The 17,279-nt window shown below is 44.7% G+C and overlaps 1 protein-coding gene across 1 annotated transcript in view; it reads right to left on the reverse strand.

The window, feature by feature from the left end:
- col12a1b (collagen, type XII, alpha 1b) overlaps positions 1 to 17,279 on the reverse strand; it is a gene marked incomplete at its 3' end in the record, with an annotated part of 171,033 nt that overhangs the window by 144,429 nt on the left and 9,325 nt on the right. Inside the window, exons 5-12 of the mRNA XM_084000189.1 lie at positions 17,060 to 17,116; positions 14,674 to 14,937; positions 13,348 to 13,512; positions 11,910 to 12,083; positions 10,959 to 11,249; positions 10,023 to 10,625; positions 6,706 to 6,984; positions 5,572 to 5,847 (exon numbers count right to left, since the gene is read on the reverse strand). Of these exons, the coding sequence (XP_083856315.1) occupies positions 5,572 to 5,847; positions 6,706 to 6,984; positions 10,023 to 10,625; positions 10,959 to 11,249; positions 11,910 to 12,083; positions 13,348 to 13,512; positions 14,674 to 14,937; positions 17,060 to 17,116 (2,109 nt within the window). The remainder of the gene's footprint in view (positions 1 to 5,571; positions 5,848 to 6,705; positions 6,985 to 10,022; positions 10,626 to 10,958; positions 11,250 to 11,909; positions 12,084 to 13,347; positions 13,513 to 14,673; positions 14,938 to 17,059; positions 17,117 to 17,279) is intronic.

The following is a 17,279-nucleotide window of genomic DNA, read 5'->3' on the forward strand; positions in this document are numbered from 1 at the left end:
AAGGATGAAGGGATAGAAGGAAAGAAGGAAGGAAGGAAGGAAGGAAGGAAGGGGAAAAAGAAGGAAAGATAGGAGGAGGGAAGGAACAGATTGGGTCAATTGGGTCAAAAAAGAAGGAAGAAGTAAGGACGAAGGGAAGGAAGGAAGGCAAAAAGGATTGTGGAAAGAAGGAAAGGAGAAAGGAAGTAAAGAAGGAAGGATGGAGGGAAAGAAGGAAGGGAGGGAGGCAAAAGCGATTGTGGAAAGAAGGAAGGGAAAAGGAAGGAAAGAAAGATGGAGGGAGAGAACAGATTCGTTCAAGGAAGGAAGAAGGGAAAGAAGGAAGGACAAAGGGAAAGATGGGAGGAAAGAAGGAAGGGGAAAGGGAATGAAAGCTAGATGGAGGGAGGGAACAGATTGGGTCAATTGGGTCAAAAAAGAAGGAAGAAGGAAGGGAAAGGGGAAGGAAAGAAAGATGGAGGGAGAGAACAGATTCATTCAAGGAAGGAAGAAGGGAAAGAAGGAAGGAAGGCAGGGAGGAAGGACAAAGGGAAAGAAGGAAGGAAGGAAGGAAGGAAGGAAGGAAGGAAGGAAGGAAGGAAGGAAGGAAGGAAGGAAGGAAGGAAGGAAGGAAGGAAGGAAGGAAGGAAGGAAGGGGAAAGGGAAGGAAAGATAGATGGAGGGAAGGAAGAAACAGATTGGGTCAATTGGGTCAAAAAAGAAGGAAGAAGTAAGGACGAAGGGAAGGAAGGGAGGCAAAAAGGATTGTGGAAAGAAGGAAAGGAGAAAGGAAGTAAAGAAGGAAGGATGGAGGAAGGGAATAGACTGGACGACAGGACGGTTAAACATTTAAAGGTACTTTATTTGTCACATATACAGCTAGTACAGTGAAATTCTTTCTCTGCATTTAACCCATCCCTGAGGAGCAGTGGGCAGCCGCGGTGCAGCGCCCGGGGACCGACTCCAGATTATGAGCCAGTTCCTTGGTCAGGGGCACTGACTGGAGGATCAACCTAGCTGGCATGTTTTTTTTTAAAAGCTTTAAAAGCTAAATGAATCGGGGCCTCGTTGTGGTTTTATGCTACATGGACGGTTTTGGTGCAGCTCATTGTTTGAGAACACAAGTCACTGTAAACAAGCAGCTGAGGTGATGAGCCACTTCTACAGTGGAGCTAAATAAAGAACTCCTTTCTGCTCCTAAACTGAGAGTTTTGAAGAATTGGTCCAGTTCATCATCCAGCGACACCTGGACGATGAGAAAATATTTTGTCTGCTGCAGATACAAAACGATTTTCAGCTTTTATTTTAGTGCTGCACGATTTGATAAAAATGTGCGATTGCGATTATGGTGGAAAATATTGCGATTTGCAATTGCGATTACGATATTGTAAATTAATGCTGTAAGGAGTCTATTTGCTTGATTATCAAGCACAGCACAGGAAATAACCATATTTTAGGAGTGTATTTCTCAAATAATAAGTGTTTCCTTACAGTATCTTTGTATTAAATAAAAATAGGTAACTTTTTGTGCAGTTTCATAGTCTACTGCGATGCCATCATTATGCCTTTCTCCCCCCTCCCTCCTCTCACAGTACACAGGTACACAGGTAACACAGAGACAGACAGACAGACACACGCATGCACGCACGCGCACACACACACACAACGGACGAGAGGAGACGGCAAATGAGTGTGGCTGTTACCGTAAAATAAAAATAAAAAATAAATAAAAAAGACAGTTAAAAGAAAAAAGAGCTTTCTGGTCGTTCGCCCCAACAGACATATACCTCCTCGTTTTTTAAACGCACTGCACATGTTGCGGAAGAAAACACAGTTCGCTCCGTGACGCTAAAGCTCCACACCTGCTGTAATCACGGGGAGACGGTCCTGCAGCACACGGAGCGCTGTCTGCCAGCTGGGTAGTCACGTGATCAGACCTGCTGGTCACATGACTACTGACGGAGTCTGCTATGCTGCACACATTAGCGGCTCCGCTCCACACACTACAGGAGTTAAAGTCCCGTTTACAGGCTCACGCGGTCGCACATTTATGTAGACTTTAAATCGCCAATCGCACTCTTTCGTGCGATTACGTAATCGCACGGCGTGACATCGCGATTGCGATTGCTATTAGATTAATCGTGCAGCACTATTTTATTTCCTGATGAAAACAAAAGACGGAGGCCAGAAGTGACACATTTTCTGTCCTTCTTTACTTTTTTTTCTGTCTCTACACTGACTTATTATCATCTGGTATTTGAGGTTCGAACTCCTGGAGTCGCTCGCTGTATAGTTTTATTCCATCAGAGGCTCAAACTAAAAACTGGGGCTGTGTGTTATATAACCAAATATTCCTGCCCAAAAAAAAAAAAGTTCATATCTGTGGCCTTGAGATTCCATGACTGGGCTTGTGGCCTCGTAATCAGCCATTACATCCTGGACTGGATAGAAACTGGATGAAACACACACACATACACACACACTTTCTGTTTTTCTCTCTCTGAGGCGATTTCTTTGACCAAGACAGTAAACTGAACTCCCAGCCTGTGGAGCTCCACAGTAGGAAAGTGTGTTTGTGCTGGGCAGCTACCAGGATATGAATAATGGCAAGAAGCTAGAAAGTGAAGTAGGGCATGTTCACACAATCCTCCTTTGAAAAAATAATTGTTAAAATAAAGCAGTGACTCATGTGGCCTGCCTTCACTCCCTGGTGTTAACGCCTACTGCTGATTATTACTGTCAAATGCTTTATTGTTACATCTGCCTGCCTGTGTGTGTGTGTGTGTGTGTGTGTGTGTGTGTGTGTGTGTGTGTGTGTGTGTGTGTGTGTGTGTGTGTGTGTGTTTTTCCTACAGTAGGTATTACTCCAGTGACAGCCGTCTGGATCCCAACACTGATTGATGAAAATGTCATGGATTTAAATTCACTTCTTGTGTGTGTGTTTGAGTTTTTCTTTTCTTTTTTTTCCCCTCTAATACTCGACAGGAAAACTGGAATAAAGAGTAAAGTGATTCTCATGTAACCGTGCGATCGTAGCGTTTTTTTTTTTCTTTCTTTCTTTTTTTTTTAAATCCACAGGACACAGGACTTTGTGGAAAAGACAGCGAAGCTAAAAGGGCAATTCATGCAAAAAGAAGAAGAAAAAAAAAAAAACCTCAAGGCATTGCATCAATTCATAGTTTAGAGGTAAAGTCATGGCACAGTAAACATTGTAATGGGAACAACATTGTCAAGCTGGGATTAATCCTGCCTCTTTCTAGAAACCGTCAAAAATACAGGAGTTAAATAAATAATAAAAGCACCTCAGATGACAAGCAGCTGCACTTCAACTACACCGGATTTGGGGGGGGGTTGGGGGGTCGAAGTCGAAGTGTACACTCCCAACACTGGTTAGAAATGCTGTTGCCATGGCAGCGAGGACGGAGTATATAATTTGTTTATCTCCAGCTGCGTCCGTATAATCACTCCCTGAAAAGGACTGAAGCTAAAAAATCTAAAAGCCTCCATGAGATAATCCCACTTCAAGAATCTGAACTAAAGGTTTCATCATAACGTCACTGTCCAGAGTCTAGAGGGTTGTTAACACACACACAAACCCCCCTACACACACACTTTCCCTCTTCTTCATTGTTTATCACCTTCGAGTACATCTTGACCCACTTCTATTTCCCCGGCCCGTCCTGTTCTGTGCTTCCGTCTGTTTTTCATTCCTTTCCCTGTAAGGCAGGACAGATCTGACGGCCGGCCGCGATGGGTGGCAGGTTGTACTAACACTGCGGGGTTGGGAGTTCACTTTCCACTGGGGTCAAAAATGTGTGGACTGCTGGCAACTCCCAGGCCATTTCTAAAACACAAGCAAAGCGCCAAAGTGCTACGCCGACACCGACAAATACAGTCACTGGAGGATGTTAAGAAATAAAAGCCCCCATTTATTTCCATCGTGGTGTTTCGTGATGATGATGACGCAAAAATATAAAAACGACGGAAACAGAAGGTTTTAGTCATACCGTGTCTTCGTGATTAAACGTGCAATTAGCTTTTTATAGTTTTTATTATCCCATAACACAAACAAAATGATCAGGCAGCGTCTGCAGGCACCTGCTGTGGATCAGAACCTCTGACTCAACCTCTTACTTAACCAGATCCTCCGTTTTTCTGGACTTCAGACCCAAAACCTGATGTAGGAGAAACAGTGGCGTGCACAGGGGGGAAAGTGCCCTCTAGGAGCCAAAACGTGTGCTGAAGTGCCCTCATGGGGAAAAAGTGCATGCTAAAGTGCCGTCACGGCAGCCAAAATGTGTGCTAAAGTGCCCTCTAGGAGCTAAAACGCATGCTAAAGTGCGCTCTAGGAGCTAAAACGCATGCTAAAGTGCGCTCTAGGAGCTAAAACGCATGATAAAGTGCCCTCTAGGAGCCAAAACACGTGCTAAAGTGCCCCCATGGCAGCCAAAACGTGTGCTAAAGTACATATTTACAATACAATACATATTTATTTATATAGCACATTTAAAAATACAACCCAGGTCCAAAGTGCTGCTAAAGTGCCGTCATGGCAGCCAAAACGCTTGCTAAAGTGCCCTCTAGGAGCCAAAACACGTGCTAAAGTGCCGTCATGGCAGCCAAAACGTGTGCTAAAGTGCCCTGGCAGTCAAAACACGTGCTAAAGTGCCCTCTAGGAGCCCAAACATATGCTAAAGTGCCGTCATGGCAGCCAAAACGTGTGCTAAAGTGCCCTGGCAGTCAAAACACGTGCTAAAGTGCCCTCATGGGGGCAAAAACGCATGCTAAAGTGCCCTCTAGGAGCCAAAACGTGTAAATGCCCTCTAGGAGCCAAAATGTGTGCTAAAGTGCCTTCTTGGCGGCCAAAACGCGTGCTAAAGTGTCCTCTAGGAGCCAAAAGTGTGCTAAAGTGCCCTCTTGGGAGCCAAAACGTGTGCTAAAGTGCCCTCATGGCGGCCAAAACACATGCTAAAGTGCCCTCTAGGAGCCAAAACATGTGCTAAAGTGCCACCTAGGAACCAAAACGTGTGCTAAAGTGCCCTCTAGGAGCAAAACGTGTGCTAAAGTGCCGTCATGGCAGCCAAAACGTGTGCTAAAGTGCCCTCTAGGAGCCAAAATGTGTGCTAAAGTGCCCTCTAGGAGCTAAAACATGTGCTAAAGTGCCCTCTAGGAGCCAAAATGTGTGCTAAAGTGCCCTCTAGGAGCCAAAACATGTGCTAAAGTGCCCTCTAGGAGCCAAAAGGCGTGCTAAAGTGCCCTCTTCAGTGGCGAGGACGCGTTATATGTGCCCTTTTTTTTTCCTTTTCGCCCCTGCCCTTCAAAAAGTCTGTGCACGCCACTGAGGAGAAAGATCCGCCGCCTATCGAAGCTTCAAACAAACCGCTGTGTCGATCTGATTCATTAAAACATCTGTTGATCATTGAGTGTTAACCCTTTGAACTCTTGGCTGTTTCATCTCGGTTTGGTTTGGTTTTCACACCCTTGGTTCAGAGCTCTACATCACCGCAGGTCTTATGTCATAGCGTGTAGTGCCATGTCAGGAAGTGAGCTCAGGAAGGAGATGTGAATGAGTTCATTAAAAGCTGCACTGACCTTCCTTGGTGGTGCCGTCCGTCTGCTGCGGCTCTCCGGGACCGGACTGGTAGTCGGGGGTGACGGTGACCCGGTAGGTGGTTTTGGGCCGAAGCTGCTGGAGCACTATGGTGGTCTCCGGGCCGACGGTGGCGGTCTCCAGCTGCGACCGCTCGTCCCCGACGGGGGCGTAGCTCAGCAGGTAGCGGATGACGCCTCCCGGAGCCGGTTGCCATGACACTCTGAAGCTGTTCGTCGTCTCCTCGGATACGCTCAGGCCTCGCACCGGGCCTCGCTCTGAAACACGTCAGAGGGGTAAAACTTTACCATGAGGTACACACAGTTAGAGTAGTTACTGAGGAACTACTGGAGAACTAATGAGGAACTAATGAGTAGTTATTGAGGAACTAATGAAGAACTCATGAGTAGTTACTGTGGAACTACTGAGGAACTAATGAAGAACTACTGAGGAACTAATGAAGAACTAATGAGTGGTTACTGTGGAACTAATGAAAAACCAATGAAGAACTAATGAGGAACTAATGAGTAGTTATTGAGGAACTAATGAAGAACTAATGAGTAGTTACCGAGGAACTAAGGTTCACAAAATTAGAGTAGTTTATGAGGAACTAATGAGGAATTAATGAGGAACTAATGAGTAGTAACTGAAGAACTAATGAGGAACTAAAGAGGAACTAGTGAAGAACTAATGAGGAACTAATAAGTAGTTACCAAGGAACTAAGGTACACAAAATCAGAGTAGTTACTGAGGAACGAATGAGGAACTAATGACAAACCAATGAGTAGTTACTGAGGAACTAATGATGAACTAACTGTTAGTTAATGGTCAGTTCTTCAGTAACATCTAATCAAATTACTGAGGAACTAATAAGGAAAGAACTATTACTTGATCATTAGTTACCCTTTTTGTGTACCCTAAAGTAAAGTGAGACATCAAAATGAGTAAGTACTTTAATTTTGTTTACCTTAGTTCCTCAGTAACTGCTCATTAGTTCTTCATTAGTTCCCTATTAGTTCCTTATTAGTTCCCCATTAGTTCCTCAGTAACTACTCTAATTTTGTGTTCCTTATTGCAAAGGGTTACAGTCAAAGGTTTGAGTTTGAGTTAGAGAGGTTGAGTGTAGATGTCTCTACCTTCTGAAGTGGTCTCAAAGCCGGTGACAGGTAAGCTCTCCCCCTTGTCGTACTGAGCGTAGACGTTGACTTCGTAGCGGGTGAGCGGGTTGAGGTAGGGCAGGAGGCTGGTGAGCGTGTTCCCCGGCACGGACACGGAAACGTAGTGGCCGTCGGCGTCCTGCTCCGGCTTGAACTTGACCAGATAGGACTCGACGTTGTCGGCGTCGATCTCCCACGAGACAATGAAGCTCCGGGGGCCGACGTCGGAGAAGGTCAGGCCCTTGGGTTGGACCAGCTCTGTGGAGAAAAGTGGAGAAGTAAGAGGATTAAAATGTGACTGTAATCAAACACAGGCAGATCAAATGAAACCTTGAAATACTCCCTGTCACATTGATTTTGAATCCAACCGTGCATAAACAGATGGAGCCTGTAGAGTAGTACCACTGGCTCTGGTGTGTACATAGCACCACGTTTTCACTTTTCACTTAGCTCACTTTATCTGGCAAGACAAGAAGGCCTGATGAACCTCTGAAGCTTTAATTAACTTCTTTCTTTTCCCCCTTCATGTTGGAACATCAAAAGGTTCCTGTGTGTTTGAGCGTCTGTGATGTTACATATGGCTGAGTCGGAGGCAACGGGGACCAATCCAACATTAGATAAGGATAAATATTTAGCAATCAACAACTCAGCAGCACCTCAGCAACAAGAAACCAAAAGTTGAACACAACTGCTGCCTCATCGATGGTCGAGGAGCAGAATCAAAGTCAGATTTCTAATTAAATAACCCTTCTTATGTTCATTTAAACTCAAAAATGTGATATCTTTGCAGGTCTGTTACAGATCGTAGGGCCCACACACACAGTTTGCTGCCGAAGAGGTTATTTTCCCATAAGACCGGCACTAAAAGTCTGATTCATTCAGTCTCTGTGGTCTGCAGCTTATCTTCCTGCTTCATACATCGAACAAATGACCTTAAAAAGCAGCTGGCTGACGAGTCTGACACCTGGATGAGCAATCAGCTCTGGTAAGATAGATGGTAAGAAAAATACAAATCCTCCCACGAGGCTCACTGTGCTGAGCTTTTATCATCTTTAAATGTGGTTTTTACTTCGCTTCGCGCAAAGATGAAAAGGGAACGACAGCAGATGAAGAAGTCCGGGGGGTCGGAGGAGATGACCTACGCACCATTTAACAAAGACACACACTCTGACAGCTCCGTGGTCTAAACACACCGTGAGGACGGCTGCTGCTGCTGTGAAACGCTCCACTGTGGAGGCTCTTGGATGGAAGCTGCTCACTTCTCTTTGTTGACATAAAGTCATTATTATATAAGAATTATATAATCAGCAATCAAAGCTGGTATGAGTCAGATTTTTATGCTGGCAGACCTGGGAGCTCCTTCTGGCAAACTCACACAGACTCATTAATTTCTGGCTTTACGTGGCTGAAGCAGCTTTTTAGCGAGTAACTCTTCTGACTTGTTTAAACTTGACTACCAGATGTTGGGGGCTGGCTAATGATTTCAGCACAAAGACAAAAGCACCTCAGAGTCCAGATTTTGTTTATGGATACGTGATGGACAAACGCTCCAGACAGAAAAGACAGTCTAGTCTAGTCTGGTCTGGTCTGGTCTGGACCTGATCCTGGTGTGGTAACAACAATCGAGTCATCTGGAGCTCCAACCAGGTTTTAGCAAATGCAAAGAAATCTCTGAAAAACCACTATTTGACCCAGTTCTAACATTTCCACATGCAGGAACTCTCCCTGGCCTTGGATGATCAAAAGCTGGACATGTGTTTAACACATTGAGGTAAAAGAGGAGGGATTGGCCCCAAAAAAGAGTGCGCTTGGCACGGCGGCGTGAAAGTAATTGTGTGCGTATGGATAAACTGTCTGTACTATTCTTCTAGCTCTCTCCTCCAAAGTGAAGGCTGGTAGAGTTACATCTGAGTGCTGTAGTAATTAATTGTTCAAATGTTGTTCTGATCACTGAACAAAACAACAGTTGACAGGTAGAGTTACAACATGTGCTTCAATTAAAAATCTAGATTTTCTTTCCCCCCCAGTCTGTTTTGCTGAGGCCTTGGAGTGATTGAAAACAGTCACCACAGCTCATACTGCATTATACCCATCACTACGTTACAACATCCTCCATGTTTGATGCTGAGGAAACTGTAGTTTAAACTAGTGGCAGCTGAGAAACACGATCAACAAACTTATTTAAGATGGTGTTAAACCCACATCAGATTTTTTTTCAGCCTGTTAAGTTCTATAGCAAAACAATAAAAACTAGCAAAACATCCTGAAAGCAACACACTCATTGTTTTTGATGCATCCCATGGTACATTTGCAATCATAGCAATCTAGCATGTGCCGCGGATTAACCAAAGCAACTATTAGTGTGAAACCTGCCAAGTCAATCCCACTCCAGAACCAAACCAAAGTGGAAAAGGCCTCCAACTCTTTTCACAAACAATTAAAAATATATGGACGACTGTCAACTCGGAGCTGCTTTATTTAAACTTCAATCATGATGTTTTAAATCTGCTGCAGATGAGTGGTTACTGTGGTGTAAACCAAACAAATGGTGCCGAGTCTCATTTGGGCCAAAGCATGAACCTTCTTTAAAAATCTGTTTCTTTCCTTAAAAAAAAAACCCAATTGTTGACAGTCAGAAGCAAAACCATTGACCTCATTTTCACAAACCCTGTCCTGTAATATTTAGGCCACCACAACACAGCAGAGTTCAACAGTTGGGTGCTAAAGAACAGGTACCATTACATTGTCTTTTTGAAAACTATGAATCTTTAAACTTAACCAACCAAAGCTACTGAGACCATTGGTGGTTCATGAGTTCCATTTCAAGAAGGTGGTAAGAAACAGTCAGAAACTCAATCATATTTCAACTAAACAGAACGGGTTCATGCCTATGTTCCCACAGCCTTATGTTCCCACAGCCTTATGTTTTTCTCAAAATTAGGCCCTATGTTCCCACTGGACTCTCTCTACCTATCTGGACTCTATCTATCTGGCCTGTCTAGCCTCTACCGGGTCTTTTATACTAAACTTAACCAACTCTTTTCTTCATTGCCTAAACCCAACCAATGGTGGGGACCAAAGGGCTGTGGGAACATAGGGCCTAATTTTCAGTGACAACAAAAGTTAGAAATGTGGGAACATAAGGCTGTGGGAACATAGGAATGACCCCAACAGAACCATAGCATAGCATTAGCTTGGAAACTGAAACAACAAATCTGAACAATGCTCAGCCATGAATCAACAAAACAAAGCACAGTGTTGTCAGCGTAGAGGAGTAACGTCGTGATCTTACTTACGTCTCTGAAGGATGTTGCGTAGTTCCTGCTCGATCCTCAGGCAGATGGACTGTGTGAGCTCCTTGGAAATTCTCTGGAAGGCATCGAAGTCCTCGACCGTGTACACGTGGGTCTCTGCAGGCGTGTTGGCGATGGCCTCCAACTCAGATCGTACGGCATCCTTAACGCCAACCGCGAAGATCTCCACGTCGGCGCTCCTCAGCTTGGTGGCCGGGTCCCGGAAAGCGTCGGACGACTTCCCGTCGGTGATGAGGATGGTGACGCGAGGGACGTTGGCTCGCGCTCCTCTGTTGTTCTGGAAGATCTTCTCCTTGACGTAGGTCATGGCCCTGCCGGTGTTGGTGGAGCCTCCTCTGTAGGGGAAAGTCCTCACGGCCTTGACCACGGCGGCCAGGTCGTGGTGGGTGTTCAGGTAGAACTCGGTGTGGGGGTCTCTGCTGTACTGGACCAAGCTGATCTGAACTTTGTCTCGCCCGATGTCGAAGGTGTTCACCAGCACCTCCAGGAAAGCCCTCACTTTGGCGAAGTTGGCCAAACCGATACTGTAGGAGCCGTCGACCAGGAGCACGACGTCAGCTTGAACATCCACTCCAAGAGAACATTCTAGATGGGTGAAGAAAAAAGTTTTTATCCCTTTGTTTTCTACACCATCTTAAGACTCTGTGGTCTTCATTTAAGGGCTATAATATACTGTGTCTGGTCTAATGGGTGGATTAGACTTAGACTTAAAGTTTGTGTCTCTTTAAGTTCCTTTTTTGTCTCTACTTGTGGTTCTTCTTCATTTCTATGAGGTCATATTTGTCTCGTTGGAGAACATCTGTGTCTGTTTGCGGTCACTTTTCCTCTCATTGGGCTCTATGAATTTCAAACAAGCAATGATAAACAGTCACTTCATCCAGAGGCTTTTGGCCATAAAAGTCACCACTCTGTACTCACCCAGTGACACTTTAACTGGCTGAGTCTTCTCCGTGACCACCACAGCTTCGCTGGGTGCCAGACCCTTCAGGGCAAACAGACTGATCTGGTACTGTGTGTCTGGAGAAAGGTCTCTGACCACCACGGAGGTCTGGGCCACGCCCACGTACAGCTCCTGACGCTTGGCGCCGGCCATCATGGGGATCAGCTGCAGCTTGTACCCAGAAATGTCCCCGATGGAAGGGTCCCAGGAGACCCGTAAAGACTTTGAAGACACCTCTAGGACTTGGAGGTTAGAGGCCGGCTCAATGACTGCAAGAATCAGAATTACAGGATGAGATGACTCACAATTTGAAATGGCCTAAACATACTATATCAGATTTTCATAGATGCACTTCCTTCTTTGTTGTATTAAAGACCAAACTGAAGAAAAAGATCTCCACACACTTGGATCTATGCAATTTCACTTTATTGAAGGCTAAGCTTTCGGTCTCAGACGACCTTCATCCGTATTGCTCTGATGAAGGTCGTCTGAGACCGAAAGCTTAGCCTTCAATGAAGTGAAATTGCATAGATCCAAGTGTGTGGAGATCTTTTTCTTCAGTTTGGACACTTTTGATACCTCCAGCACATTAGCAGAGAACCAGCCGGGTGAAGCGGCAGCCCCCTTTTTGTATTAAAGACCAACCACGTCATCTTACAATGTACAAATCAGATTTGACTTTCATAACTGTTCAATATGAAACTAGAAGCTTAGCCTAACAATCTGTGGCGCCGCGCTCTGTCCAAATGTTTCCAGAGTAAACAGTCGAGGTGTAACTTGACAGTTTCTCAGCTTTGGTTGGAGCTTTGAGGCGTTGGTCTAAAGACTGTTATGTTTGGACAGACTGGGTTTACAGTGGATTTCACCAATATAAAGTCACAGCAGGACCAGATATAACAGATAGAAGTGGAGCTTTCACCACATCTCACCTTCTTCTCCGCTGGCGAGGGAGCTGAGCTGATCGTCAACACCGGCGCACACCCGAGTGATGAACTTTTTCTGCACGCTCTTGATCTGGTCGAAGTTGGCGACATTGAGGATGTGGCTTCCGTGAGGCGTGGAGGCCATGAGCTTCATCTCAGCTTCTTCTGCCTTTTGGACTCCTGAGACGGACCAAGACAAATAAAAAAAACATCAAAGTTGGGTTTAAAATAACCCTTTAAAGATGGAAAATGTTCTGTTTGACTGATACGCCAGATCAGATAACTGTGTTTCAGACACAACAGGTGTATAAAAGTTTATAAAGACACAAAAAGTGAACCATTTGTTTTCCATGTTAGGATATTAGAAGCTCTCATTTTTTTATTCTACTGGAAAGTGCGAGAACGTTGGCAGGAGATATGAGGCTGGTGGGAGTCTGGTTTTACGATCATATATCGTTCTGTTACATTTCGCCAGAAGAAGACTGTAACCCTTCTTCAAGGTTCAGTTAAGAAGTACTCAGTAAGGAGGTACTTCACTCAAGTGGTTCCATTTTTTGAGGATTTTCCACAACTTTCAGGATGGAAATATTCAAGCGTTCACACGACGTCATTCCTCTGACAGATGGACTTACTGATCACTTCTCTGATCCAAATTCCTCCATGAGATCAGTAGAGTATTACAGATGATGTTCTCTTTCTGTTTTTCCAATGCCAATACAACTACAGTACATTATACATCAATAATGAGTACTTTCAAAGTCACTTTTGCAGATATTACCTTTGTATCTTACTCATATTTTGAAATAACTGTGCACATTTGCCTTGTGATGTTGCTACTTCTACTGAAACTAAGGCTCTGAACAGTTCGTCCACCTCTGAGCGCTGATACTTTATACTATTGAAACTCAGAGGAAGTCCAGCTGCTGTGTGGTTGGAGAAAACCCCAGCGCACTCATCCCATTAAAATCTAGTTAAACCCTGGAGAAGCTCCAGAAAAATGATCAGAGGTTGAAGTTTATTTTTCTAAGAGCTGAGGACATTTACGAGGCTGGTCGTCGTGTGTGTTACCAGCTCCTCCTGCAGAACCTTAGGGAGGATACAAAGTGCTTTTTTCTATCAGTGAAAACGTTTTCACTGACTGTAAAAAAAAGATGAGCTGTTATTATTTTTTAACTACCAGCCCACTCAATCCCCATGGTAACAGCCCACTTCTGTTCCCCCATCCATCCTCAGCCCTGTGGAAAGTCTGACAGCGAAGCACCGTGCGTAAACATACATAAAACTTGCTATCACTCGCTTGTAACGTTAATGATGTTGGAATTTCACCTTGTTCCATTATTGTGTCATCGCAGGTTGCCTTTTGTTGTGAACAGCAGTTAAAAGCATTAAATACGGATGGAAAATGTAAGATGTGGAATGTAATAAACTTGTTCTGGCTGCATACCGAGGACAAAGATCTCCACCCCCGAGCTCCTGAGCTGCTTGGCGTAGCTCTCCACTGCGTCCTCAGATGTGCCATCTGTGATGATCACCAGCACTTTGGGAAAGCCCGTCCTGGCGCCGGCCGCCTCGGTGAAAGCGTTTCTCTGGATGAAGTTGAGGGCATCGCCTGCAGCGACACCACAGACAGGTTTTAGTCAACTCGGATTAAAGGTTGAAACAATGCAGAGCCAGAGGCCGTCTGTTCACACCGTGTAGGGTTACCACCAACACCTCCTTATCATCATAACCGCTACATAGTAACAGGAATGTTATCACGACCATAGACAAATATTGGTTTCTGTAGATGTGTGAATGTGTTAATCATGGATCGTAAATCTCCAGTTACGGATAATTGCACTTTATAAAAAACAAAAGGAACAAATGTGTTAAAATTAAAAGTTATTTAAAGGGATAGTTCAACAGTGCTGCTTGCTGGAACCTCAATTTCCCTGAGGTTAACCTCCTAAGGGATTAATAAAGTACTATCTATCTATCTATCTATCTATCTATCTATCTATCTATCTATCTATCTATCTATCTATCTATCTATCTATCTATCTATCTATCTATCTATCTATCTATCTATCTATCTATCTATCTATCTATCTATCATTTTGGCAAATTGTCCCATTGCCATAATCCCTATAGTCATAGCAGTATGTTCGTTACCTTTAATTGTCGGTGCAAGCTATTTTTAGAACGGCGGAGCAGAGCCGTGAGCTGCTCAGGGCTCTGCTATGGAGGGTCATGGGATTTCTTGGTTTCCCTCATCAAACTCATCAAATACACAACCCAACAACTCAAAAACCACGCTATGAGATAATAACACAACGTTACCAGACAGAGTTGTTTTAGAGGAAAATTCATGCAAAACAGCTAATGCACGTTCTCGTCAGGGACAGTTTTTCATCAAGCAGTCTCTGCATTTCCCTCTAAAACAACTCTGTGTGGTAACGTTGTGTTATTATCTCGTAGCGTGGTGAATGTGCAGGTCACAACTTGTCCACCAGAGCGTTTTGGAGTTGTTGGATTGTGTATTTGATGAGTTTGATGAGGGAAACCAAGAAATCCCATGAGCCTCCGTAGCGTAGCTCTGAGCAGCTCGCGGCTCTGCTCCGCCGTTCTAAAAACAGCTTACACCGACAAATAAAGTTAACGAACCTACTGCCAAGACTATAGCGATTACGGCAATGGGCCAATTTGCCAAAATGTTGAACTATCCCTTTAAAAGTTAATGTCAGTCCAAATTGAAGAGGAAAATCCAGCACCGTAATAAAACACAGCGTACCTGTCATGCTGTTTCCTCCCTTGTACGGCAGCGAGCCGATGGCCCTCATCAGCGCCGGTCTGGTCAGGTGTTCCTTCAGGCTGAACTCAGACCTGGCGTCGTCGCTGTACTGGACCACCCCCACGCGGGTTTTGTCCTCGCTGATCTGGAAGGCTCCGGCCACCGAGGAGATGAAGCTGCGGACGAACTTGAAGTTGGGCCGGCCGACGCTCCACGAGCCGTCCACCAGGAACACCAGGTCGGCGATGGCGCTCACAGAGCATTCTGGGAAACGGAAGTGAAGGAAACGAGGGAGGTGATGGAGGAAAAGAAGTTAACACAGAGGGAAATACATCTTCACCAGGAGGGAGATGTTCTGCACATGCTCAGTGTCACAGTGTCAGCATATTAAAAAATAAGTATTGATTATTTTGAGTTGTTTCAGAGTCACACTGGATGTTGAAAAAAATCGATTTTCCGATTCATATCGAGCTTCATTTGAAAGATCCGATATCGATTCATAAAATCCTTTGATCGATCTTTAAATGTAGTATGACATTTCCTGTTTGTCAGTCTCGCACGATACTGGACGAGATCACAGAGGAGCACGCTGCTGTTTACACTGTGTTGTGTCCATTTGGCAAGGCAAGACAAGGCAATTTTATCTGTATAGCCCGTTTTTTACAAACAGTTTGTCTCAAAGGGCTTCACATGGCATCGTAACAACATCCTCTGCCCTTAGACCCTCACATCGACTGAGGAAAAACTCCATAGAAAACCCTTTTAACAGGGAAAAATCGGAGAAACCTCAGGGTGAGCATTTACTGTTGAAATGTGCACATTGAATAAAGAAATAAAGAAAATGAAGAGTTGCACTGTTCTGTTCTGGAGTTCGTCATGTTAAAGAGATGTGCATGAATGCAACTGCTTTTGGGTCCATTTTTAATGTAAACATTAATATTTCCAATAGTGCAGCAGGTTGGAGAGTTCCATCTTCGATCTGCAGCATTAGTTCTGCAAAAATCTCTTTCACAACCGAGCAAAATTGGTGTTAAAGGGATAGTTCACCCAAAATTCAAATTTCACTCATTATCTACTCACCCTCATGTCGACTAAGAGCTGTGAGAATCCGTGCCTTCTCTGAGTTACGGGGGGTCCACGCAGCAGTATTTGTCCATATAATGGTTGTGAATGGATACCACTTTTCTTCGTCCAAAAGGACACACCAAAAAACATCCAAATACCTCCATGCTGCTCGTCTGTAATGTCCCTCTTGTATTGAAGCCCCGACATGAGAAATTGTTCCGCCGCGAGATTTGCACTGACACAGGAAGAGCAGTGAACTGAGACACTGGGAGCTTCCGCCACAAACAAGCTTAAAATATAGACTTATTTAATCTTTTTCGGAACAATTTCTCATGTCGGGGCTTCAATACAAGAGGGACATTACAGACGAGCAGTATGGAGGTATTTGGATGTTTTTTGGTGTGTCTTTTTGGACGAAGAAAAGTGGTATCCATTCACAACCATTATATATGGACAAATACTGCTGCGCAGACCCCCCCCCCGTAACTCAGAGAAGGCACGGAGGACTCTGAAACTTCTCCCAGCTCTTAGTCGACATGAGGGTGAGTAGATAATGAGTATGAAATTTTAATTTTGGGTGAACTATCCCTTTAAAACTGAAATAGATCAAATATAAATCTTGGATTGAATCGAATCGAATGGGGACCTTGTGAATCAGAATGGAACCGGTCCAGTAAACCAGTAGCTAGATGCCCAGCCCTGGTTCTTCTGGCTGTGAGGAGGTTCTATAGGTAGAGGAGGAGAGAGACTCTCTGCTCTGCTCTGCTTTCGGGGAGTTTCCTCGTGACTTTCCTCTCGTGAAAAAGAAGGAAAAATCAGCACAAGCTCGTCATCCTCCTCAGAGCGGGGCCAGGGCGGCAGCAGCAGCAGCAGCAGCAGCAGCAGCAGCAGCAGCGCTCTTGTAAATCAGCATCTGTAATGGTTTCCACTTCTCTCAGCACTTCAGGGCTGGGCTCGGCCCGGCTCGGCTCGGCTCAGCTCAACTCAACTCAACCCGCTCCCCCGAGCTACGACGGCAGCCTCCACCTACAGTACGACCCCCCCTACCCCCCCTGTGAGCATGTGCAGCTTCCTTCACATGGGCATAATTGGCCGGCAGGGGACCAAAACCGATGACCAAATACTTCAGAGATTTATGGGGGCCTAATTTTGATTATTACTATACAATGGGGTGTTGTGCTTCGCTGCTGAGCTCAGGGCCGATGGACACCGCCCAGCAGGGAAAACTGGAGAAAACTCCAGAATACAAAAAAGTGGAAAAGTCGAGGAGGAACAACGGATGTAAAATCAAAGTTTAAAATAAATGAACAAAGGGACTTACTGACTGAGTCTGTAGAGTCTGGCTTCTTGGATGGTCTGCCACTGCCACTTGATTCAACTGAAACACAGCAGAACAATCATGTCATTAAAAAATAAATAACAGTTTGAGACAATCCAGATACTTTGCAGTGTGTCGAAAGTGTCCTAAATAAAAAAAAATAAAAAAACCCAACCCTATGGACTCATAAAATGTAAAAATTTCTCAGCGTTTGGAACGAGAC

This window comes from Trachurus trachurus (genome assembly GCF_905171665.1).
Source record: "Trachurus trachurus genome assembly, chromosome: 24".
NCBI lineage: Eukaryota > Metazoa > Chordata > Actinopteri > Carangiformes > Carangidae > Trachurus > Trachurus trachurus.